A 27,552-nucleotide genomic window follows, 5' to 3' on the forward strand; every position below is an offset into this window, starting at 1 on the left:
CTACATTTCTCTTTAGTAACTCCTACAGGAATTATAGCTACTTTTAAAAAAGGCGAAAAAATACCGCGATATTTTTTTACTGTTGCAAAGGTATGCGTGCAGTGAAAGGCGTTTTACAGATATTATTATTGTTTGTGTCGGCATGAAGTGTTTTAATTCTTTTTGTCACGTTCGACAGTTTTAAACAGGAGTAAGATAAAATAAACAATTAAATAATATCACAAATAAATTTCATTAATACAATATTATTTTTACAAAAATAAATAAATAAATAAAAAATGGGAACTTCCATTCACAAAAATTTATGAAGAAAATAACATATAAATGTGCAGATAATAATAAATGATTCTTAGAAATAAATTTAAAATTATAAAATTACATAACAGTCCAACGGGAGATGCTTTTTAGATCAAGAATATTTTTTTACATATTTCTGTAACTATTTATTATTTTTAAAAAAATTAGCAAGAAAAGAATAATGAAATACATATTAAAAACTTAACAATGACAAAATGATTCTCGAATGAAATCTTTACTATTTTGTTTTGTTTCTTTTAGAATTCGGTAATTATGTGTGTTTTTATTGTTAGTACGCAATTCAGATATTAATCAGAAAATACTAAAAATAAACACCATTTGTTAAATGGATGTTTAATTGGGAGGACAATAGTTCAGTTAAGTTTATGTGTAAATTTCTTTGTTTATAAACTCAAAGGAGTAAATAATGATTCACAACATATGTAAGAAAAAAGAAAAAAAAAGATAAAATATATTTATGGATTTTGAAGTCACACCAGAAATGAAAAGAGAAAATATTTTACCAAACGAATCTCATTTAAAACTACTGAAATTATATATAGATATTTTTAACTTTCATTGCACCTTTCAGTAGTTAGTAGAACACTGAAATACTTTATTAGAGACAATTATTAATCACGTGTTTTAAAATATTCATGTAGAGTAACTAAACATTATCTTTGCATCTAATAATATATAATAGACATACTACATTTCTTGTTATTTATTAAGATATAAGAATATAAATTTTCGTTTTAACAAGATAAATAAAAGGAAGGCAATGTGCTCAATTTTTTTGAACGTGATGCCGATTTGTTTAATTTTCCCAAATTAGTTTTGTTTTAAAATTATTAAAAAGAACAATAATTTTCCATATGAAACCTTCAATTTGTTATCATTTTACTCATTTATATCTCTTTGTAATAGAAAGAGATGGCAATTGACACCTTTTAAACTTCTTACAGTATTATGCAATATATAAGAAAATGAAATTAACCTAGAGGAAATGGTCTCTCTAAATCTTTCTCAAATACTATATAATAAAAGTGTTACCCTTCCTTTTCCCGCATAAAATTATGGATACTGTGAAGCTACGAGTATTCAGATTTTTATTTTCCGAATCCTATCCTTGAGAATTGTGTGCTTTATAATATAGTAAATAACATCAATACTTGGGTAATAATTGCAAGAAAATGGTGAACAACAGTTATGAAATACAGGGTGATCCAAAAAAAATTACGCCCTTTTATTAAATCTAGTATGCATTCGCTAATACGTGGGTATAACTCAAATTATCTTAAAATCGATTATGGAATTTGGGTATCTTTTTTTCAGAACGATTGAAAAAAAAATTAATATAGAGCTACAGTTGTGGTCACAAAAGCACACACCAAATTTCATTCGTTCAGAGTTATTGAGTTTTTGAGTTATTGCGTTTATACGCCTGTAAAAATACAGACCAACAGACGGTCAACCTTTTAGTTATGATTCAAATTTAATAAGAAGTTTTAATTTAGATGTCAACTTTGTGAGCAAAATTTAATTTACGTAAGTTGTTAGATTTTTGAATTATTTAGCATACAAAAGTACAGACTGACAGAATGTTAATCACTTGACGGATTTAATTCCGAATTCGACAGATCTGCATTTTTATTATTAAACCTGTAACCTAAATTGTATCTATCTCTTTATTTTTTGCAATTATCGCGTTCACTTATACTCGGTAATCGGACAGACAAACTTTCTTTAAATATGTTAGACATTTGAATATACCAGAATTATGACAGATATGAAAAGCAGTGTTATCTTAATAGCTTGCATCTGTTTTATTTATTTTGAAGATGAATCTTCTTAATGGAATGTCATGATGTGGCAGTGCTATTTAAAACTTAGTGTCTGAGTGAAGATTCTTCTAACAAGGAGATTAGAATTTCGCGTTATCTTTGTTCTTTTTCTAATTCATTATGTAAATTGATCAGAGTCTTTCTTCCTTAGTTTTTAACTGCAAATAAAAATCCTGTGATTAAATTCTTACTGAAACACAGCAAAAATGATTTGAATTTTACTGTAACAATGAAATTTATTTATAATATTATTTTAAAAACTTATTTTAAACTACCATTTTTTTAATTACATGGTAGTTAAAATGTTATCATTAAGAAGATAATACAGCAAAACAGTCTTTTTTTTTCGGTTTAGTTAATAGTATCTTGTTGCTGCTGACTTCAGAACTAATGTTACTTTTACCATTTTGGCTTACAGATAATGTTACTTTTACTAATTTTCTGAAATAATACATATTCCCAACATTTCTGTGATGCATTAAAATCTTAAAATATTGTAAAAATTAGTTTTGTGCTATAATATCTCTCCAAGCTATCGCAGTATCAAAGAAAAAAATAATCTTACTTAATTTTTAATTCATAAAAATTCCAATAAAATTATAAAAATCAATAGTTTGTATATATTCTTATTCTTCAAAAGTATATCTACGTCAAATTTGGTATATTTAGGTCTAATTGTCTGTCCTGTAAAGCACGCATATACAGCGAGACACACGCATTCGCTTTTATTATTATTGCAACAGTATTTGTTATAATCTCGTAAATCTCTGAACTCTACACTCGTAAATCTCAATGGGTGGCAGATAATATTTTACCACAATAAAAGAATTCAAATATTGTGAAAGTGCATTAAACAGGTGAAACGCTAAAATGACGCAACATAGAATTCATCATCTTTTCGGGTTACATCGCAGAAACCTTAATAGTGTTTTTATGCTAATGATGGATTTGGTAAAAATGCTCGCTTAGATTTTTGTTAAAAAAAGACTCACCGTGCCTCGCTTCTAACCGATTAGCAACTTCAATGTGTGCATGCAAAGGGTTACAGATTTTATCTAAAGAAAAGGCCAATTTTTGTGGCTTCCTTTCTTCTAAAAAGCGCAATGCTCTGTTTTCAGTGAAACCTTTTTTTGCATCATTTTTTGAATACCCATTGATGGTTCAACTTTATATCGATCTAATATTTTTGCTTTCTCACGAATGTTTCGAACATTCGAAAATAGCTGTTTTAATTTCGTTTAAATGATATAATCGCAGTAAGTATTCAACTTTTTTTTTTGTTTTCTATTAAATTAGAAGAGTCGAATTTTAATTAAACTCATCATTTAAATTTTTATATTACACTCAATTTTAAATTAGCATATTTCTATCTCGAGAACGAAGAAGAATATAGGTATGTGTCAATGTTCGCATTGGTGCTCTACAAAGAAATCCATTAGCTGTAAAGCTACTATATTTGGCAGAGACAAACTTCAAAAAAAAAATGCACTTTAGAACAATTTTTGGAAATTTTACTAAAAAATTAATCAAAAATGTGATAATAATATAATAACATATCATTATATTATAATAACTATATGAAATATACAAACACTTTTTTTATACCACTCTAAAATATTTTTTTTAATTATATCAATTTATGAGCAATTTTTCCCTGGATTTTTAAAAATTTTTTAAAGAATGTTCATGCTGTATTTGCAATAATATTTTTTATTTCTGCCATTAAATTTTAATTGTTTTCATTAAATTTCAAATAGAATGGACTATTTGCTATCGTTTAATGCTAAAGAATGAGAATTCTATTTATTTCTTTCACTATTTGACAAAAACAGTTTAAATTCTTATTTTCTCCTTTCATTCCACCATTTTTCCTTCTAGAATCTATAAACAAAGACTTATAAGATATTAAATAATATATCTTGTATGAAAGAATTTCACTGCCCTTCTTTGACTTTCTTATGAGAATGCTTCAATCCCTTTATATAACAGGTGGTTAGACGCATGCATACAACGCAAGTAAAATGCTCCACATCAAATTAGTTTACAGTGTTACATTAGAAATAAGGAAATAAAGTTATTCGTAAGAGGAAATATAATTCATTAAATAATAAATGCAGCAGGCATTTACATTTGAATGCTAATAGGAAAACACGTATCTCTCTTTAAGCTACAATAAATAGAACATGTAAATACTATATATAGACAATAATTGCAAAATGCAACATGTCAGATAAATAAAATGCGATATGCAATTATAGCATCTAAAATGTAGATCGGCATCACATTTAGACTTAAATCTGTTAAAAAGTTGAGCGTCTGTCGGTCGTACTTTTTCAGGCACGTTTATGCAATAATTTAGAACGCAATGATTTAAATAAATCGAATTTGGAGAGTGATCTTGTGACTACAAACATGTCAAATTCTGGTTTTCGGTTGGTCGTAAAATAGTTGTCAAAACTTGTATTCGATTATCTAAAGCAGAAATATTCAATAATTCTTAAGATTACATTGGATTTAAATGGAATAAAAATGGAAAATTAAAGAAAAAAAATGTCGAATCTGTCTGAAGATTATGAAGGAAAAGTAGGGCTTCAAACAGGGATTTGAACCATAGATTTTTTTCTATGAGGAGGCTGATTTTCGATGAAGATTTGATCCCTTATAACAGTATGCCAGCGATAAATCTCTCCTCCTCTTCCAAAAAAGATATCGAAACAGATAGATTAATTTAAACGCTAGGATCGCGCCAAAGATCGATATTTCGTAACTATTAATTGGAAATACGAAGCAATTAACACACAAATATCGGATTTCTTTACTATATGATGAAACACATAACTCTTATGAGTAGGACTCTGAAAATAAAAATCTGAACAGTTGAACTTACAAGGTTTACAGTTTTAAATGGGTGCGGAGGGAGACAATACCTTTATTAGAGAGTATACGAGAAAGTTTTAAGGAGACCACACCTGCTGGTTTACAATGTAAATAAATCGTCGTGTATTTCTCGCTGAACGAAAGAGCATAATTCAGAGCTTCCCTTTTCTGTTAATGATAAAAATAGGAAAATTTCAATTTTAATTAAACAGGTAACTTTGATAGTATCATTTTTAATGAAGTTTTTATTTAAAGGGATTTGAAATTTTGCAATTTTTTAGTTTGACAATTTTATAAGTTGGTTGCCAGATTTCGGGTTATTTCTAAATCAGTTCATAGCCACAAAATCACAATATGGGGGAAAATAAATAAATCTCTTTGAAAAAATTCCCATTATACTTTCTCACAACCTTCCATTCAATCAAATTTTCAATCAATCAAATCTTTCAAATAAATATAATAAATCTTTATTAAATTTTTGACTACATTCTATCTGTATAATAATGCTTTTTCTATTATATATTTTTAGTGATTTTTGAGTTAAGAATTTGTGCTCAAAGTGCAATCTCAAAAGTATTTAATAAAATATCACCTGCCGTTCAGGAAGAGAGTTAATTCTTAACCGGGAACATAATTTCTGTTTATAAAAAACATCCAGAAATGAATATATTTATGGAGAGACGTTTGCCTATTTTTTAAAATTAATTTATTTACATATATTTTTTATTTATTTATTTGCATTTATTATCTTTATTTACTTATTTATTTGTATTTAGTATTTTTATTTATTTATTTACATTTATTTTTTATTTTTATTTATTTATTTAAATTTATTTGTCTTAAAGTTTGCGATACTCTAAACTGTAAAAAATGTGCATATTCTATTCTTTTTTAAAACAAATTTTTGTTCCATTTCTTTAAACCAATTGCTTTCATGAGTTCTAACATATATGCTTTGAAAAATTTGTTTATTAAAAGAAGAATTTCCATTTTAATTACTAAAATAGTACGTGCTATTTCTATATGCTTTCTGTCGCTCAGTTATTCATTTACTCAGAGATACAAAAGAAAAAATATTTTTGAAAAGTTAAAAACAAGTCAAAATTTTCTGAATAAAATTTTATTATTATTGCAAAAATTGCAAAAATGCGAAAATAATTCCCGCTGGGTCAAACTTTCTAGGGTACTATTAGCAGCAGCAACAACAAGAAACTATCTTTACAGATTAATTATTGAAAACAAACCACAACAGAAAATGTATTTCAAAAGTTAACACGTATCCAGTGTAGATTAATAAATTATGATTGCTAGCAGGTGCCTCGTAGTTTTTAGAACACTGTGAATAATTAATTATAGTGACTTTTGTTTGCCTTTCGTGACAATGAAATAAGTGCTGCAAATTTAATATAAAAAGTTATGAATTTGAGATGGCCAGTCTTATTTTGCGAAACTCTCATGAATATATTCCATGGTATATTCCCACGAATTCTTTAAAATTAAAATAACATGATTCCTTTCCTAATGAATGTACACAGTAATGAAGACACTCTCTATTGCCATCTATCGTTTTTGTAATATTACTTATATGTTTTATCACTATCCTTATGGATTTAGATATAAGACAAAATGACGGAAATACTTAACTGCGTAAATACTTTATCTAAAAAAGTAATTTATAATTTTTAATTTATAAGATATATTTATATAGATGAATAATAGTGAAGCTTTAGTATCTCAAGTTACAAATGAGAATATTTATTTTTCAAAGAAACAATTAAGAAGTTCTAAAAATAAAAGGAAATCGTTTGGTGCTTTTTTTTAATCTACATAAAAGTAAATTAAAATTACTTCCATTTATTTTTAATTTCAGGAATAATAAAAACAATGTAATTTGTGATAAAAAAATAATTTTATAAAAAAAGCACAAAAAAAATTGAGAATTTTAGATATTTACATCGTTTTATTAAACTCAATAGAATTTTTGTTAAGATCAATAATCTTAGTTTAAATAGTTTGACAACCATAAATAATTTAAATGTTTCTACGTATGAAATATATTTTTGTGATTTTTAAGTAGTAATTCTTACATTTTATGATTTTTTTCTATCGTTTTGCACACCGTTTGCAACCTTCTTTTAATAGAAAGCTTCATTTTTCATAGCGAATATATTTAATTCTTTCAGATTTGATGTCTTCTTCTTCATTTAACAATAACGCAATCTCTGATGCAAGGTACAAAATTTTGCTCAATTGAAATGTATTACCCAGTTTCAAATTCATTTGAACTTCATAAGAAGTTTCCATTTCTCGGTTTTTTTTTAAATATGAGAGCTTTCTTAATATTGGTGGACTATCTATAAATATCGTGATGTGGCATGCATAACACTAAAATCATACAAAATTTTACAAAACCGTTGTATTTAAACCTATGAAATTTGTTTCTTCATGGGCAGCTACTTATTAAGAAAAAGATTTTCAAATATATAATTAAACCTTAAATTAAGATGGAATTGAAATTGTAATGTTTTTTCTCAGTAACTTAGGAGCATATTATTGCACAAGAGCCATTTTTACATTATTTTAAGATTTATAAAAATAACGATTTTCTACAATACCTATTTTATTACCGTACAATTTTTCTTATTTAAATAAAATTTTAAAAATATTTTAAAATATGTTTTATAAGAATACTTTATACTTTTCATTGTTTTAATTAAGGTGTACGTACACACTAGAAATTTTTTTAAAAATTTTAACTTTAAAAATCCAGTTTTTTCACAGTAGGTCATTAATATATGTTAAAACGTATTCCAGTGAGAAAAAAAAACATATTACACTAATTATTAATTAATTAATTAATATTTAATGAGCTAATTAGCATATTTTTGAAACATGATATCTTAAATTCTAATTTGTACAGACACCCAATTCTGGTTGGAAATTATGCCTAATATTAGTCTTCATGTTGTCTGCCTCAATCAAGGCATAAAAATATATAGTTTTTTTTTAACAATTTTTTCATCAACGATGAATAGAAAAAGCGAGATTTTTTCTATAATTTTAACTTTTAAATAGCTATAAAAATTTATTTCTATAAATATAACTTTGATTGAGGCACAAAACATCCACTGTTTCATACAGATTATTTTGATATATAAATAATTGTATTTGGTTCATTTCTTGTTGAGTTATGATTATTTGAATGAAGCAACATAGTGGAAAAATATCATTCTTCACAAAATGAGTTTTAAAAGACCGTAACTAGAGTTTTTAATGAAAGCACCTCAAGAAAAAGAATTATAACTCGAGAAATATTTCGAATATTGGCAACATCTTGGTATCGTTTGAAAGCTAAAGGATCAGAGAACATTATTAAGCAATAAAAAAATATTCGGTATTTTGAACGATTTTCGAAGTTTCAAGTGTGTACATACACCTTAATGGATTTATATTCACGCGTTTTAAAATGATACATTAATACATTTTTTGAGTGCATATATTAGCAAAACATTTATTAACATAAATTTTAAAAATAAAATAACAATAAACTAATGATTAATAATAGTATAAGCTATTATTTTATTACGAAATTGTACTAACGGTTCGAATCTTTTTAAGGTACTTTTACTAATTTTACTATTACATTTTAAAGATTTTATAAAATTTTAAATAATAACAATTTTATTCAAGCATAATATACTCACATAATAAATTTAATTTAGAGAATTTATTTAGAGTAAACGTGCGGTAAATTCGCGACCTCGTATGAATCTGTTAATCTGTCATTCGTTTACATTAGTGAACGTTTGTCAGGATTACGAATGAAAGCTCTTTCCAATCATAATCCGATTTTTAACACCGCCATTCAGAGGCTTGTTTACGGTATCGTGGTCAATGAGTGATTAATAGGTGAACTGTTAAAAAAACAACTATACATTGACAAGCAATCAAACCTTTGTCCCCAACCTAATTCCTTCTAGACGGTTGTGCGAATATCGAAATTATTTGAAATGGATTAAACAGATCCCAACCCTAAAGAAAAGCTTAGTTAAGCTTTTTCATCAGTGTTTTGTGCGTAAGATCTTCATTCAAAATCTCTGGAAATATAACATTTATTACTGAAAAAAAGTGCAAACCAAGCAGAACCAAAATAGACAAAAACTGGTTTTAGTTTTATAGTGTATGTATTTATCAGAATTGGTTGAAATGAATGTTAATGTTTATTGTTAGAATTTTCTTTCTGTCTTAACTTATTTCGCCCAAGGATTTAAAACAAATGAAAATATTCCTGTAATGTATATCGTTTTCTGTTATCCTTTTTTCTTTACAATGGCATTTTGTAGCCCATTTTCCGATTATAACGAAGATTTTAATAACAATAAAAATTTTAGCAAATTTTAATCGAAATTACATCGTTTGAAAGATTTTTTTCCAACTGGAAGTTATTATGTATTGCTGGATTTAACTATGTACCTATCTATTACGATGGAAAATCCTACCTAGTATAGAGCTTTTTAAACCTTTTCAACTAGCGATTTATTTAAAGATAAAATAATTTTATAACTGTATTTCCAGGGGGAAAAAAACAATTCCTATCGGAAATTTGACAGAGGAAGATCGATACATTTTTTCCTGAGATTTAAGAAAACAAGTAATATACAAACAAACATTTTAAAGTCAATTCCTACATTCACAAGAATTGAATTCGCATTTTTCACCTTCACGTGAAAAATACTGAAATCCTTGCATTTTACCGATTGAGTTACTTACTGCCTGTTGATTTCAATTTTCATTACAAACTGCTAAAAATTGATTTAAAGTATTAAAAATTAATTAAATTTAATAATGAATGAATTAATATTTGAAAAAACTGTATTAACATCAAGTGTCATCCACTACAAGTTTTAAAAAATGTATTTGAACTTGAGTGGATGAATAAAAAATATTTTATTAAAGATTGAAAATTTGAACAAGATATATAAATATATATAGGGAGAGTGTGAACTAATAGTAGGAATTGAAAAAAAGCATCTTATCCCTTTTGCTGTTTTCTTCTACGATCTCGTAAGTAATGAAGATGAAATACACTTGATGAGAGCTTTTAAACAAGGTATTATATTCATACATTAAAAAATAATGTGAAGGACAATAATATTAAGAATAATTGAATTCCTATTTTATATTAGAATTTAGAAGATTTTATAATAAAATAATTATATATTATCAGTTCAGTCATCCTTCAATCGTTATAAGAAATAGGCTCAACTTTAAAACAATGTCCGGTAGCCATATAAGGCAATCCTGAAGAATTTAATTCCAGCCTTAAAAGTCGTTTTTTACCATTTCTTTTCGCCATTCAAGATGGTGGACTTTTGGCAGGTTTTTTGAAGATTGCCACGATATTCTTGTGCTTGGCAAGAAACCGGACATTGATTTTAACTTAAATGACAACTACTTAAAATAAATACAAATTTTTTGTTTTTTCGAAAAGTAATTGGTAAAAAAATACCAATTACTTTTTGAAAGTTTTTTCTCTATTTACCTCTAACATGGACGAAGACGGATTCTTCGTTGTAACTGGTGGTTAACCCCGAGTCGATGGAATTTTCAGCTCTGCAAGTATAAAGACCTCTGTCAGGTACATCCATATTTCGCACGATCAAAGAAGAATTTGTCAATCTGGAAGAAATAGTCGAGATTGAAATTCGGAAATCCGTTTCTTTCAACTGAGAGGCCATCAAGTTACCTAAAAAAAAGGAACATCATGTTAAAACTGAATGAATAATATATATATAAAACTTTAAAAAACTGATTTAAAAATATTAAATAGTTATTTTCCATTTAGGAGCTTTTCAAGAGTAGCATTCTGGATATCGGTAACGAAATATGCGGTCTTCTGCTAATTTCAGCTTTACTTTTATTGTATGCATAATTTCTATTGAAACTATGTACATTTATAATTATTTAACAATTATTTTTTATTTTAATTTATTATTTAATTATTTAATAATGTTTCTTTTTATCATTTTTTGCACTATATAAATTTTATTAACAAACAATTTTTCCGATTTTTTTTTCATTTTTATATATTAACTGATGTATATAAAATTCGAAATTTTTTTATAGTTTAATACAACGAAAAAAGATATTTATTTCCTAAAAGTAAAGTATAATACATTTAAAAAAAATTCTGGGCAGATTTTTTTAAGTGGCATTTATTTCCTCGTTAAAATTACGAATTTTCATTTTTCTATTTATTTGCTTGCCTTAACAGCAGCTTGTTTTCTCTCCCCCCCCCCTTTTGATTAATTGCATTGATCACGTGACCTGATGAATGTGGGTTCCGAATAATCGATAGATATTTAAAATAGCAACACCAACTGTCTGTTCTTTTACGTAAAAATAATGAATTCTTAAATCTGCAATTAAAATGTTAATTTTGGCGAACAAGAATTCACATTCATATAAAGCATACTCCGTTGTTTCTCCACAAAGCAAACAAAGTTTTTGCTGCTTTCATAAAGAAATAAGGTTTTTCCTTTTGATAATGAAATTCATTTCAGCAAAACTTCAGCACATATTTTGTAAAATACCTTCAAATAAAATATTACTGCTCTTTTTTTTCCTTCTTTTTCGTATACAAAACATATAAAGTAAAAATATTTATATGTGAAAAAATTCGAAGCCTAGATTTGGCATATATCCAGTTTCAAACCTCCTGTTTCGCGCCCGATTTTTATTATCTGTCGCTCTGTCTTTTTGTAAACACGATAGCTCAAATTTAGAAATTTAGTATATGGATATCGCACCCCATATAAAGATTTCTATCATATTTTAAACGAAATCTATACACATTGAAGTCTCCCTGTTTGAATGTTCGAGAACAAATGAACACGATAATTAGAAATCACAAAAAGATAGATTAAAATTTAGTAAGCACATTAGGCATCTAAACTGTAGGCCAGTATCAAATGCTGGATCAAATTCTACAAGGGGGGAGGCTATTATTTATAGGTCGACACTTTATGCATGTAAATGTTGTTACTCAAAATCGCAATGATTTAAATAAGTGGAATTTGATATGTGATTATATCAGTAGCTTTATTTATCAAATTTTGCTTTCAAACGGTCGAAAGATAAATGCATATTCGATTTTCTATTTCTTGTGCATTAATCGCATGTTAGCGATTAATTGCCAAAAATTGCACTCTAAATTCATTAAAAACACTAGACACATGCCAAAGACTGGTATATTGTAATCATTGTTCTCCAATACTATGTAACTAATACACAAGTATTGATTTCTGTACTGTTATCGCGAAGTACACAATTTTCACGTGCGGGGTTTTGAAAATAAATATTGAGCGTTCGTAGCCTTCACGGGCTTTCCCAATGTTTTAAGAAGGGAGAAGGAAATAACACATTTAATTAGAGAATATGGAAGGAGGTTTTGGTAGATCGCTCCTTTTTTTTTTTTAACTCTGTAGTCATAGTTTTCTATATTTCATGAAGGTTTATAAAAATATGTAATGTTCGATTGACCCATCAAACAGTGCCTACTAACGATCAAAATGTGCCATTTCGAAGAAGAAAAAAAAAACTGGTGCAAGTGTTTTGAATTTTTTTACCTCTCCGTGTCACGACGTCTTTGATAAGTTATCATATATATATATATATATATATGATTCTTCTTCTTCATTTATAAGCTGGGGAAAAAATCGATCCTTCATCATTCATTGAGAAATGGCACATTTGTGGAGCTTCAAGTTCTAGAAATGGCAGAAAATTACAGTTTCCGTTTATGTTTCTCATATTTGAAGTAGATTGTTGAAAAACAGTAGCCATGGTAAACTCTAAGATGCAACAGAGCTCTTTTTTAGCTCAATCAATAGATGAATATCAAGTAGAAAGTTTTTTGAAGGTTTTATTTTTCCAATCTAATTTTTTCTAATGCATCGAAACATATGTTAATATTTACTAAGATAAAAGCAAGTCAGATAGAAAATATATGAAAAACCTTAGAAATTTCATTTGAACAAAGATTTTTCGAGGCACAGTTGGGTATGAAAATAGCTCTTGCGCTAACAGCCCATCAACCAATTAAGATTTCTATATTTAAAAAAAAATTTGGGAGACACTCTCAGTTTTTTTATCATTTTAGATAGTAAAAATTGATGCGCAATTCAGTGCTATTTAGACTTAGTTGCCTGAAATTTATAAATATTTTTTTCAATTGAGAAGTATATAACGTTTAAAAATTCAAGCTTAAAATTATTTAAAATATTAAGCAGATTTTTTAAGAGTGTGTTGTAAAAAGTACCAACTTTTTTATTTAATATTGGTAGATAATGAATTTAAAAAATAAAATCAATTTACTTAAGTGATTATATTTTGTGTAAAAAGATACCTTCGAACTTCTTATCAATTTGAACAATTTTCTTGAAAAACTGTTAATGGGAAAGTTTTTGCTTTAAATCACTTATCTCCTTTTTTTTCAATAATATATATATATATATATATATATATATATATATATATATATCAACCTAAATAGTTAGGAAAAATGATAAGATACATTGTTAACTAATATACATTGTTAAAGAAAGGAATAAAAAATAATAATAAAAGCCCGAGGCTGACAATTTACAAGAAATAATTCAGGAACGTAATGATAGTGCTGGAATCTATCCAAACATTTAACGACCGAATTCGATTGTTATACTGCTCAGATTTTTCTTCGCTCCACCCAGCTTTCAAATAAATTAGAAAGAGAAGTTAACAAAACCCATTTACCCTGCCTACTGACATATTTTATTGTAGGGCCACAACGTGAAAACGGCCTATTTCAAGTTGGCTTTAAATGTTTGAAAACGATTGGTTGACGATTCCGCCTAGCTTTAGAGTTGAAATTTACTACTCAACAATACGCATTTTAAGTCTATCTAGATGCTTTTATTCCCAGATATTAAAAAATTATTATTAATTGTCGTTAAATAAGGAATGGATTTTCATTTAAAAAACAGTTAGTGATTCGACTATATTATTAACAACTTCTACAATAATTCATAAGCAAAACATGGCAAGAAATAGTGTTGTGCTGATTTTCGATTTATCGAAAAAAATCGATATTTTCAGAAAATCGATTTTTTAATGCCAGTTTTCGAAAAATATCGATATATCGAAATCAAGATCATGAATGACAATTCACGATAAATCGCGATAATAAATCGATATTCAAATTTAATTTACTTTTAAGATTTCGTTTTGGTTACGTTTGTATTTATTTTTGTTGCTTTTCATTCTTATTGTCCAACCTACAGAATTTTTGTTAATATTTCTATAAATACTATCATATTCTAATAAATAAAAATATTGGTTTTAAATGCTGTATTATAAATTGCAACATGTAGACATGGCTTTGGCACTGACACATGCTATTAAAGGGGTTTTAACAAAATTATTTTCTAACTATTTTTATTATATAAATTGAAACTTCCTTTTATTTGGAGTCGTTCTGATTAGTCAATATGTTAAGAGATACTATTTATAACTCATAATAGCCATAAATAATTAATGATATTCTGATATATAGAAAATATCGATACGTGTTGGAGGATATATCGCCATAATGAAATTCCATCATCGCCAAGTGCTAGCCATAGAGGATGTTTATAAATGAATATCCCAATTTATTTATTTATCCCAACTTTGCACAGCTATTAAAAGAGAAAAAAAATATGTATATATAACCTTGCTCATCATCAAAAATTATAAATAACTGTCGAAAATTTAAAATCTAACGCAGGTATGAGTGCTTATTATAAGCATCTCCAAAAACACGAACGATATCAAGGCGATATGAAAACTCACTCCATACTCTTGTCGCATTTTCATGCGATATTTTGAAAGCCTACAGGCATGTCTTGAGTTTACCAGTGTCAGAAAGTAGCAGCTAGAAGGGAACAAACACTTTCTGTTTGTTGTAACATCAGGAAAAAAAATGAATATCGCCATATTTGCGTTCTTTCAAAGCCTCCACTAAACATGTAGAAAAAAATTGTAGGATGAGTTTTTGTACTGTTTCGATAGCTTTCGTATTTCGTAAAGTGGTCATATTGAACATTTATAGTGTGTTGAAATTAAACTTTCAACTATTATTTTTGATTCCCGACTAACAATAAGGTTGCACTTTGTTTTGTCTTCTTTTAACAGGCCTGTTAAGATTTTATACCAATTGCAACGATTTGGCTCAAAATGTTTTTGAGTTATCTTGCTCATAAACAGATAGACAGACATAATTCCAAAAATGTGTTTTTCGGGTTTGGGGGGGGGTCACCACTCAACAGCCATATCTTTCATCTCACCTCCGACTCTCTGGAGGGAGAGTCTGTGGTGAAAGCTTATAAGCCAGTAAACAACTGCGCTGCACGAGCAATTACTTTTGTATCGTGGTCATGTTACTGGGCTGCGAACCCTCAAGGTCCCAGGTTCTATCCTCGCTCATCACAATCTGCCACAGGTACAAGACAAAGCACCATCTCTAAGATTTTTATCTTTTTTTTTAAGAAGAATTCATTTCTTTTATTTGGGTTAAACATTATGCAATCTCTATTGTATTCATTATTAGGATCTATATACTTGCTTTCGAACTCCAAATGGGACGATTTTTTTAACTAATCAATATACCAAGGCATATATTGCCTGAATGGTTGACAACTGATGTCGTGGGTGACTTAATACATAATCAACTGTCAGAAAAGAAATAAATGGATGTATCAATCGATTTATCTCATAAAATAAATTGGCATTGAGCTCGACTACATAAACGGTGACATCTATCATTTGAATTTGATATAATGTCCATTCATCTTCTCATCTGCTATTTCCTGCTGCTCTTAACGAGAAAAAAAAAAGACATTTTACTGAATGAATTGTGGAAAGACCGGAAAACATTATTCTTATAACTTGAGGGCAAGAAAAATTGCCAATTTCTTTAAATAATGGCAGTTTTGCAGACGAATTCAAACTATGCCAAAGAAAAAGAATCGGATTTAATAGGATAATTTAAGAATAGAGGTCAAAGTGAGGGACTCGAGAGTTTCTATAAAATATCTTACAGAGGAGCACTTTATCAAATTAGATTACATTTAAGATGATGATAGTTCTTTAACTTGAGATGACAGTGGATGATGATCTTTCAGTTTACAAAAAATATATGTTTTCAAATTTTCATCTTTTACAGTTTAGGTTTTTTTTATAGTTTACACTCTTTATAGGTGAAAAGAACACATTTAATTTCTTGAAAATGTGAGAAACATATACATTTTAAAGTGATTTTAAAGCTTGCGAACTATTTAAGCAATGGCAATTGATAAGAATGTTGGCAGTTTTCAGTTAACCGGGTGCAAGTGAAAAGTCGCCAAATAATTTAGATCTGCGCCAACTTGCGTTCAAAACTAAAATTGCAACTTTTCTTTGGCGCAAATCTAAATTATTTGCTAATTTTTCGATTGCGCCAGGCTAACCAAAAAGTACCGAGTCTTATTCGATTGTACTATTTTGCAGCTCATTCAAAAGGTCGCAACTCACCATATTTTTGTTTAACGGGCAGTTGAAAGTTATTTCTACTATTTATAGCAAATGTTAATGCACTAAGATCTTCTTATTCATAATATTCTAATATTTTCTTTCAACTTTATTTTTTATTTTGTTTTAGGTATTGCAGTTATTTTCTGTTATTGGATCACTACTTATTTCATACCCATTTTAGTGATTACTTTTGATTTAAGTGGTTGTGAAAATCTCTCCAAGGACACTTTTACCATTGCAATAAAACTTTTAATGTAACTTGTATTTATATCTAAAGTGTATGTTTTTTTTTTAAATTTCTTAAGCATTCTGCCAATGTGCATGAAATTTTCTACAAACAACTTTTGTGAACTCATCAGTGAAAATCATATCCAAAATCTTGTAAGTAGAGTTATAGCCCGTCTAGATAGCCCCATCCTCTAATTTTGTAATGAAGGTGAAGCTTTCTATTTAAAATTTCTTTTATAAGTGTGTGCTAAAAAGTAGAAAAGGTTTAGGAAATTTTTGGAGATTTAATTAATTATTGTAAAAGTGTTAAGCTATGGTGGAAACTGAATTTTAATCAAATCTGCTTAATAGCTTAATTTTTAATGATTATTTAGAAATTTTTGTCTTATGCTATTCATTGTGGCTTATCTTCCTTATCATATTGTTTTAAACAATACGCAGTTTGGGGAATTTTGTTTTTGTCTCTAGATTTTTTTTTTCTAAAAATTATTCTTTACTTTTTAATACACTAATAAATACTTGTTTTCTTAAATCCATTTTTATCACTTACTATTTTCTACTAGCTTGCCTTTCATGCATTTCGCATTCATCATTATAATTATTATAGTTTTTCTCGAATTCACACGTTGATACTATGTTATATAATATCAAAATGTAATTGTAATTATCAGATAAATAAATAGTTAAGTTCAGAAAACATTAAAATATTTTGTTGCCATTGGGAATGTACAACAGTATAATTTCAGGAAAAAATAACATTAAGAATTTAATGAAAAAAAATCTATTACTATAACCAAATATTTGGAAACTTCTAAGTGAAACGTCTAAGTGTGAAGCTTTGGTGGCAACAGAATTTTAATTAAATCTGTTTCATAGTTTAATTTTTAATGACTATTTAGGAATTTTTGTCTTATGTCATTCATTGTGGCTTATCATATTGTTTTAAACACCACGCAGTTTTGTGAATTTTGTTTTTGTCTTCAGATTTTTTCTAAAAAATAATTTTTTACTTTTTAATATATTAATAAAAGCTTCTTTTCTTAAATCCATTTTTATGGCTTATACTAGCTTGCATTACTTATACTTTTATACTAGCTTGCATTTCATATTCATTATAATAAATGCTACAGCTTTTCTCGAATTCGCCCCAGATGATACTATATTATATATCAAAATCGAATTATAATTATTAGATAAATTAATAAATGAGTACTGAAAATATTGATTCATTTCATTGCCACTGGGAATATACAAAAGTAAAATTTCAGGAATAAATAACATTAAGAATCGAGCGTAAAATTCTATTACTAAATTCTATCCTTACTAATGTAAAAAAATGTTGAAAACAAGAGTACCTTTACGATTTAATTCCCCCCTTTTTTTGCAATTTTTTTTTTACAGACATGATGCTTTAAAAGAAGGTAAGCACCTCTGTGAATTCAACCAAAGTTAAAAATAGAAATTCGATCCATTTTAATGTCTTGTACCTAACTTGTAGATGCTGTGACCCAAGAATAGTTATATCGTATATATAAAAAAAGAAAGAACGAGTGCAATTATCCTCACTGAATGGATAGCGATTCATTTAAATGAATATTTAAAGACACATCTACTTTTCCTAAAAATCTATTTACAGAGGAGCACATTTTCTTGCAAAGAATGTACTCTCCGAAATCGAATGGTTTTGGTGATCCATTATCATCCAATGTTGAGCGAAGGAATTGAATTTTGAAGTAGGCACGCCACCGGTTAGAAACCATTGATGAACGTTTACTTACCGATGTACCACGTGACCTTCGGTGGCGGGTAACCTTGTGCTTGGCACTGAAGATCCAGAGTTCTCCCTTTGATTATACTTTCTTTTTTGGGGAAATTCAGTATCTTTGCGGGACCTGCAATAAACAAAAAAAGTTCCTTTTTCAGTTGTTGGGTTTTTAAATTTCTCAAACAAAAGATGAGAAGAATTTTATTGGCTAATTCTTCATTATATTTGGCAATATTATTGTGTATCACAATAGAACGTCAGAAAAATTAGCATAACAATTTTGTCAAATATCTAGTTGCCTTTAATGACGACCAACAATTTCACCGGGGGTATTGGTTATGTTTGATTTGAATTAAATTTCTTGTGCATAGCTTTACATTCATGATTAGAATAACAAAAAATTCTTAAGCTTTATATCGGCAGTTTTACTATGTATCACAATAGAACGTAAGAGAAATTAACCAACAACCAAGGACCACAAAAAGACCCGGGCACTCATCAACGCCAAGGTTACCTTACATCAAATTTCCGTCACTACAGGAGATTGATTCTGGCCGAAGCGGGCTCTCCTTAAGTAGTACAAGTACTTAAGAAAAATTGGCATAAAAATTTTGTCAAATATCAAGTTGCTTTTAGTGACCAACATTTTCACCAGGGGTATTGGTTACGTTTGATTTCAATTAAATTTCTTATGCATAGCTTTATGTTCATGATTCAATCAATGAAAAATTCTTAAGGCTGATATTGTGATAGACAATATGTTATGTTGTTTTAATAGCCTTACACTTACTTTATTTACTATAATAATTTATCGTTCTTAATGGAAGAATCCAAGTGTGATTTAAAACTTAACGATTTGAGCTATTTATATTATATTTATGATAGTACAGTAAATTCAGTTTCTTATTCGACGTGTAAATTGCAGACATAAACCCCCTTCCTTAATTTACAACAGTGGAAGATTTACCCAATTGAATTTTTGATGAAACAATGAAATGTATTTGAATTTAATTTTAACAATGAAATCTATTGTAGGAGATTATGCAAAAGATTTTTTTTAAAATTGTGAAAGTTCATGAGTAATTTCAGAGAAACTAAAATGGCATCATTAAAAAGATAATTTCTTAAATTTTAAAATAGTGTAATAATATATTAGTTCATAAACCCAATTTTGTGCATTCATATTTTCAGGAATTATTTTCGGAAGAACATCAAAATAAAGCTTATTTTTTTATTTATTAAGAATGCAATTGAAGTTTTTATAAAATAGCTCCAAATTATTCATTCCCAATCTCCAATGTATATCTGTACTAAATGTAATAGCTCTTGGTCAACAAATCTGTACTGTAGAACAAATTACCAGAATCTGGTTATTTTAGCATTTCTTGAAGGATTTTTGCAAATGCCAACTAAGAATGTTTGATTACGTAATATATTAGTACCATCATTTTTCATTGTTTTAAAGCGATTTTTTTATAATAAAGTATGTAAATAAATCCATTTGAGAATATGTTCAATTTTTTGTTACTTAAGTATTATTTTCTCTTCATTTTTACCATTTTACTTTTCTATTAACTACTCCATTCCAGCCATATAAGCCTTCTTCCACTTCTAGTTTAAGTGTCTTTAATAATTTAAATTTTATTTTATTTTATTAATATCCCATTAATCTATAATATAATCGTCCAACGCTGTTTGTAACTCTAAGCGGAGTTAAAGCAATTTCAGCTCTTTTGTTTCTGCTTCATTATCGGATGCACCAATTCCAACTTCTGTTTTGGCATCAAGGAACTCGGCCAGTTTTTTTATTTTAATGATTTAATGATTTTCTGCATGCGAATAAACCTAAGTATGAATAAACAGCAAAGATCAGTGAGCTGATATCTGCATTTTATATTATTTCATATTTATGCTGATTCTATATATTCTCCCTTCACGGCCAAATTGAAGGTTATTTCTCGTACTTTCCTTAAGCATTCTTTAAAATTTTGTATTCGACAATGACATTTTTTTTTTTTTTTTGCTTTTGGAGGACTATTTGTTTCAAACCGATATTACCGATTAATTTTCATTTGAGTATTCCTGAATATTATGGATACAGAAAATACTGCTATAAGGAAATGAAACTTCAAATGATATATGTTTACATTTTAACTGTACAGCAAATAATAATATGTTTTTATTTCTTAAAGATTCTGCAAATGTACATGATATATTTTATTATAACTTTCTTTAGCTAATCTGTGACAATAAAATCTGAGATGGACACTTCTAATAGTTTGGAGGAAACATTAGGTTTATATTGGAATGGATAGCGCAATTTAGAAAAGCGGGCAGATGACATGAGTTGGCCTACTTTCTCCAGATTTCCGCGCCGTAGTATATGGATAATTATATTAGATTATTGCAGAAAAACATCAAAATGAAGCTTAATTTTTGATTAATTAAAAGTAAGATTTATTTTATAAAATAGCACCGAAGTTTGCATTCTCAATTTCCACATTATATCTGTACTAAATGTAATAGTTCTAGGTCAAAAATTCTGTAATAGGTTAATTCCGCTCATTCGTCAAATCTTCAATGACGGTGGGTTTTGAACTTGCAAATTTTCCAGATTTGGGACCTTCTATTAAGTTACTGTGGGCCATAAATAAGATACGTTAATGATGAACTCACAAGAAATTTCCATCATGGAAGAAATAAATATTTTTTTTTAGTTAACAGATGGAAATGTGCAACAAGATAATCAGCTTCATTCCAAAACTAAATTCTCATAAAAATTTATATCATCACATTCAAACCTGCAACTTTCCTTCTCACATTTCATTTTTTAATTTTTTTTTCTTCTTATTTTTTATGTTACAAGTTAATTTTGCAAATAAAAATAAAATGTCAAGATTTCTCATATTATACCACCGAAAACAAGAATTTTAAAGTAACAAAAAGTAAAAGTTCTCCCGAAATATATGAACGACGAAATATCTGATACTTGAACTGATATTTGAACATGCGACTTTGTTACACAGAACTGAAAAGTCAGTAAATTCGAAATGGTCTTTATGTGAAATATCTAATAATCTCAGATCTTTTTATTCTTAAACATACAGTTCAATGACATATTCTAGATATTTTTTTCAATGCAATTTTCAAATTTCAGAGAAGTAAGAGGCGGTGCGAACAGTATAAAAATACAAAAAATGGTGCTCTCTACCATTTTCCATTAGTGCTTACGAAGAACTCTTCGCCAAATCGAATTTCAGTGAGAATGAAATTTAAAAGAATGTCTATTTGTCGGCATAAAAATAGTACTGAATGCTGAACAAGTCACTCCCAACAATGCAAACGCAGCAAATTGAAATGTTATAAAAAAAAAAATCCGGATTTTCTCTCGCAAATACAGAAGCGCTGAAAAGTTCAATTTTAGAAACGAATCAGCAGAAAACGAAATCCACTCACTTTATATTTCTGAAGCCATATAAAACAAGGAGTTTTTTTTCCCCCTTCACTTTTCTGTTTTCTTCTATTCAAAGTGTGTAAAAGAAAGTATTGTAATTGGTGAAATATTTGTCCCCGAGATTTTGCTGAATTTCAGCGTTTTAAAGTCTGAAAGAAGTTGGGGGGGGGGGTTACATTTTTGGATATATGTTTTTGAATACATATAAGCTTAAAAACCAAAATAAATAAATAAAATGAAATCTACGATCGCAAATTTCAAGTTATCATGCGAGAACATCATTATTTTTTAAGTCATTATTTGTCTTAATTAATTTAAGTCATTAACCAGTTTAAATCGGTTTGAAACAAACACGGGACTTCTCTATCGGTCCCTATCCCTCTCCCTCTCTCTCATCTATCTCATCTATGAGAAATTAATGCATCGTTGAGAAGTATCACGCTATTATGACAGCAGTTATTTGCTCTACAAATTCATTTAAAAATTATGCTATGTCTCTTTGCTGGATGACAATAGATTCAGTAACAATGCTAAATTCACGTCAAAGGTTAATATTTTGTAATTATTGTACGTCAGTGCTATGCAAGGTATTCTCAGGAATAATACCTTTATTAGTGGTAGAAAGTTTTATGAACGACCATTACCGTTGGTTTAAGATTATAATGTTTTATCTCTGTATTATCACTTAATTCACTGAAAAAAAAATTAAATCTACTATCGCAATTATAGTAAAAAATAAAATTTAGTGAAAAAATCTTGCTGCATCAGAGCGGGAAAAAGAGCGATGCAATCAAACTGATATCATTTAGAAAAGTAAAATCTTTGGAATTTGAAATTGCATAGAGCTTTATTTGGTTTACCGGTAGCTTACTGTTAGAAAAATATCTATTTAATGAAATCAAAAAGTAACAGTGACCAGCTATTCTATGAAAATATAATTTTCGATACATTTAAAAGACCTTCACTGATACCTGATGAGCCAGATTATCAAATAGATTATGCAGGCAACTGCCTGGAATCATGTAACTTTGGAGGCTGGCCAAGCACCGACATTTTTTTTCAGGGTTTTCAGAATGATTTAATACCGTGCTTTCATTTGATTTTTTTTTCTAATCATGTACATGAATATATATAAATTAAAATCAGAAATTGCTTAATAGAAAAATAGTTTAGAGTATATTCTGAGGATTTTTTTTTATTTTCATGTTTAAAAATTCAATTACATTTTAGTTTTCTTTTTTTAATCTATTTTTTAGTAAACAAACTGACTGACAAGTGAAAAATCCTGATAAACTTTACATTTAAGCACTTAGTAAGCGTTAAAATGTTTCATAACATTTAAAATATTATTTCAAATAATTAAATAAAAAAATTATTCCAATATTTTTAACAATCAAGTGTAAAGTAATAAGTATAGTAGTAGTAAGGTATTGAAACTAACTTTTTCAAATATACTTTCAATTTAATATTCTATCATTTCATTTTATCGTAATATGCGTTATTTAAAAATACTTGAGTAGATCGGTTAAAATCAATAAAAAAATATGTGGTTTTTGGATGAAAAATTAGGCCTTGGGGGTGGCTTACGGGCCCCTGAAGTATTTTATCTGGCCCTAGACATTAATATGGAAATCTCATTTGTAAAACACATATGTATTATCAACTTTGATCACACACTGTATGGGGCATTCTTATACAGAAATAAGAGGAGATGCCAAAAAGAGGCATTCTACTTTTGCTAAACTACTTTGCTGTTCTACTTTTTACTAAAACTCCAGATTAAAATGATACGATGGCTAAAGAATTAAAAATCAATAAAATGTCACCTAAAATATATTCCGACTTGAGGCATCCGACAGGCATTTATTAACTCAGACTTCAGAGGCGGAGAGCGGGGGAATTAAAAAGGCAAAACTAAGTGAACTATAAATTCCGGCTTAACGGCATAAATGCCATCGCAAGAAAATTTTTCGTCACCGAATATTCCTCATTTAACGAAATGCTCCTTCTTCATAAAGTTAATCATTACGTTAGGAAGCTAAATATTCGCATTAAATGAAATCGTAAAAGCTTCCAACTTGGGAAAATAATCGATTCGCCCAACTCTTGGAACTTCTTTATGGTCAAGGTCTTTCTACTCGGTCAAGGACTCGGCAAAGAGATGAAACAAAATTTGGAAAGCATTAAATTTATCGATCTTATGAATGCCACGTCTACAGAGGCTTAACAAAATAATTTAAAACCAGCGAGAGTGGTCTCCTTAAAACTTTCTCGCATACTCTCTAATAAAGGCGTTATCCAAGAAAACGCCTTGCATAGCTTTAACGTACAATAGATACAAAATATTAACCTTTGGCGAGAATATTTTCTACCTATTGCAAGCCAAATATCATTGTTTTAGCATTTTTACTGAATCTATCAAGTCATCCTTGGCGAGTTATTTGGTGATTCATTTCTAGCATGCAGTTAATGGTATTCGAAAATCTAATTTGTGTCTTCGATGCGTTTTTCTCAATAGATTAAATCAAAAATTAGACAAGAAACTATACTTGTAGTCACAAAGTCACATACCAAATTTGATATATTCAAGTCATTTTCTTTTTGAGTTATCGTTTTTGCATGATTATAAAAGTACAGACCAACAGACGAACAGTCTGTTATGGGATTTGGCTCAAAATTTGAAAAGCCTCTAGATTATAGATGTTAAATCTGTCTCCCTCAGGATATAACGTCAAACTCAAAATACCCACTGGCCAAATTGCTTCAAACTTCACAAGCGAATTAATCGCTATTAAAGAGGCTCTTACCCATTTTCGCTCTCATTCTCTAAACGACTCAATAAAAGAAATTGTGATTTTCTCAGACTCAAAATCAGCACTCGAAGCGATACATAACGGTAAAACAACAATAACGCAAAAAATTAATATCCTTCTCCATTTACTAAATATGCCTTGCACTCTTCAGTGGATCCCAGCTCATGTTGGAGTTGAGGGGAACAAATGTGCAGATGCCTTTGCAAAGGAAGCACGCGACGAAGACCAACCCCGAGTAGTCACCTGTGCAGATGCGAATACTGCCGCCAGGCGAAGGATCTACAACCAGCATCTTAGCAAGGCAACAATCCCCGATCTAAACTGCCCAAGAAACCTTTCCTCTACAATAGCTAGACTACGTACTGGACATTTCAAAGGCATGAAGATCTCACGAACCAATATAAAATCCTATCCCATCTGCAACTACTGTCCCCATTCGCAACTAACTCCAGATCATGTTTTTGTCTGCCAGGCCATTATCGGTTCCCTCTTTCACTCCCAATCGAAATCCTCCATAGCCATCGGGCTCCAGAACTTGCAGATCTCGTCACCAAGGTTTTTGGAGGACTCTAATCTTTTGCACTAGCACTGTATGCATAGACACGACAACAACAACAACAACAAATCTGTGTACCAAATTTCATCCGTCTAGCTCTTTTCGTTTTGCAGCTATCATGTTAAATTATATTCGAACTATCGGACAGACAGACTTCCTGACTGTGCTCAAAATTTGTTAGAATTCTATAAATTTGATATGACGACCATGTAACAAGTTTCATCTATCTAGATCAAGGCGTTTTTGAGTTATCTTTGACGTAAAAAGTCAGGCAATTTGCAAAAATGTATTTTTAGGTACTCAGGGCTGTCTAAACCTTGGAGATTCAGCTACGAGGTTCAAGTTTTCACATCGAATTTTTGTTGCAATCGGTTGGGAAAAAAGTGTCTAAAACATAAATTAGATTTTCAGACATTATTAACTGTATCCAGGGATAAATCGTCAAAACACTCACGAAGGATCACACGATAGATTCTGTAAAACTGCCAAATTCACGCCAAAGGTTAATACTTCATAACTATTATACGCCAATGCTATGCCAAGTGTTTCCTGGATCACACTTTTACTCGAGATTATGCGAGAAACATTTGGTAAGACCACTTCCACTGGTTCATAATTATTTATAATAGATTAAACCAGGATTTATCAAAATCTGGAAATTGATTGTTTTAATGTTATTTTATTTCTAATACTGACTATCATGAAATATTTATAGATAATTTGATAACAAATTATACTTCATATTCGAGGTATTCATATATATTTCCAACAAAAAAAATTAAATCCTTTTCGCAGACTATTTTTAGTATTATTTTGCTACTAAAACATTAAAATTGAATTCCTCAGTTCCGAATGGTTTTTCTTACTTTCAAATTTATTTTTCCTTCGAAACGAGGCGGGAGCAATTGCCCTTTCGTCGAACAGACTGAATTTCGAGAAGCCCTTCCAAAAATATCCTAACTAGATTTCGAAATCCAGACCGAAAAAAAAACAAAAAGAAATCAGAACATTCCGTTACGGTGCGATGATGTCAATTGCGGGCAGTGCGAGCTTATTAGGATTTCATTATGCACTTCATACGGCGTGAAATGTACGTACGTGCTCCACTGCTTTTGTATGCATGGATGCTCCAGGACGAATTACTGTCTGAACTTTTTTCTAGGCTGAAACCTGGTTGGTCATGGGGAGTGAATTTGCTATTAACTGCAAATGGTTCTGCAGGTAGTTCATTTCATACATTATGCTCATAGCTTCTCCTAGGTTTCCGATCATTTCAGCACAAGAAATAGATACAACCTCCATATACAAATTAGAAATTTCATAACGTCTAAAACAAAATTTTGCTCAAAAATAAATTTCAATTAAAAATTTTAATTGCTTCACAAAGGATTGCGAACGTTCCTTTATAACCACGTGACATCCCACGAGTGTGCTGCGGCAATTTAATTCTAGAATTCAATACGTTTTTTTTTTAGTTTAATTATGTTAATGTCCCATTTGAAAACTAAAGCTCCTGTGGGACTGACAATTTGGCAATTTTGAGCTACATTCAGATTACGATGCCGACACCTGAGCTGGAACCCCTACTCCAACTTTCCGAGCCACACCAGCGGGAGGACATTTGGGTCCGACGGATTTTATGCGCACCAGATCAGATTACTCGACGATTCTTCGTTAGAATCGAATCTCGAACCTGACCCCCTCCGGTTCCGGAACCCAGACCTCCGGAACCCTATCACGCCGCCACTGTCAGGCTATTAGCGTTTCCACCAGGTAATTTAGTATAAATTTCTCAGGAAGGAAAAGGATGAAACATCAGAACACAGCGTAAAACAAATTGAAATCACATTTTCAATGATATGCATTACATTTATCATTTAACTGTGATGTCAAGTGATTCAAATTTAACAGTCTTTCTAGGCTGTTGAAGCAAGAATAAATTTCTTGTTATTTTTAGAAATATTTCGGTCTATTTAGGTTCAGGTAGAGGAATATCTGATTATTTCAAAAATTAATTACATTTCATTTACAGCAAAGCTGAATTTTAAGTAGGATTAAGAAAAAGGGAAACAAATATGACTTATATATTAAAAGAATTAAATGCGTAACACGTGTAGAAAAGAATTATC

At 29.1% G+C, this 27,552-nt stretch overlaps 1 protein-coding gene across 1 annotated transcript in view; it reads right to left on the bottom strand.

The window, feature by feature from the left end:
- LOC129968870 (hemicentin-1-like) overlaps positions 1 to 27,552 on the bottom strand; it is a 78,007-nt gene that overhangs the window by 14,279 nt on the left and 36,176 nt on the right. Inside the window, exons 5-6 of the mRNA XM_056083179.1 lie at positions 18,614 to 18,727; positions 10,561 to 10,764 (exon numbers count right to left, since the gene is read on the bottom strand). Of these exons, the coding sequence (XP_055939154.1) occupies positions 10,561 to 10,764; positions 18,614 to 18,727 (318 nt within the window). The remainder of the gene's footprint in view (positions 1 to 10,560; positions 10,765 to 18,613; positions 18,728 to 27,552) is intronic.

The sequence above is a fragment of the Argiope bruennichi genome, chromosome 5 (assembly GCF_947563725.1).
Source record: "Argiope bruennichi chromosome 5, qqArgBrue1.1, whole genome shotgun sequence".
Taxonomy (NCBI): domain Eukaryota; kingdom Metazoa; phylum Arthropoda; class Arachnida; order Araneae; family Araneidae; genus Argiope; species Argiope bruennichi.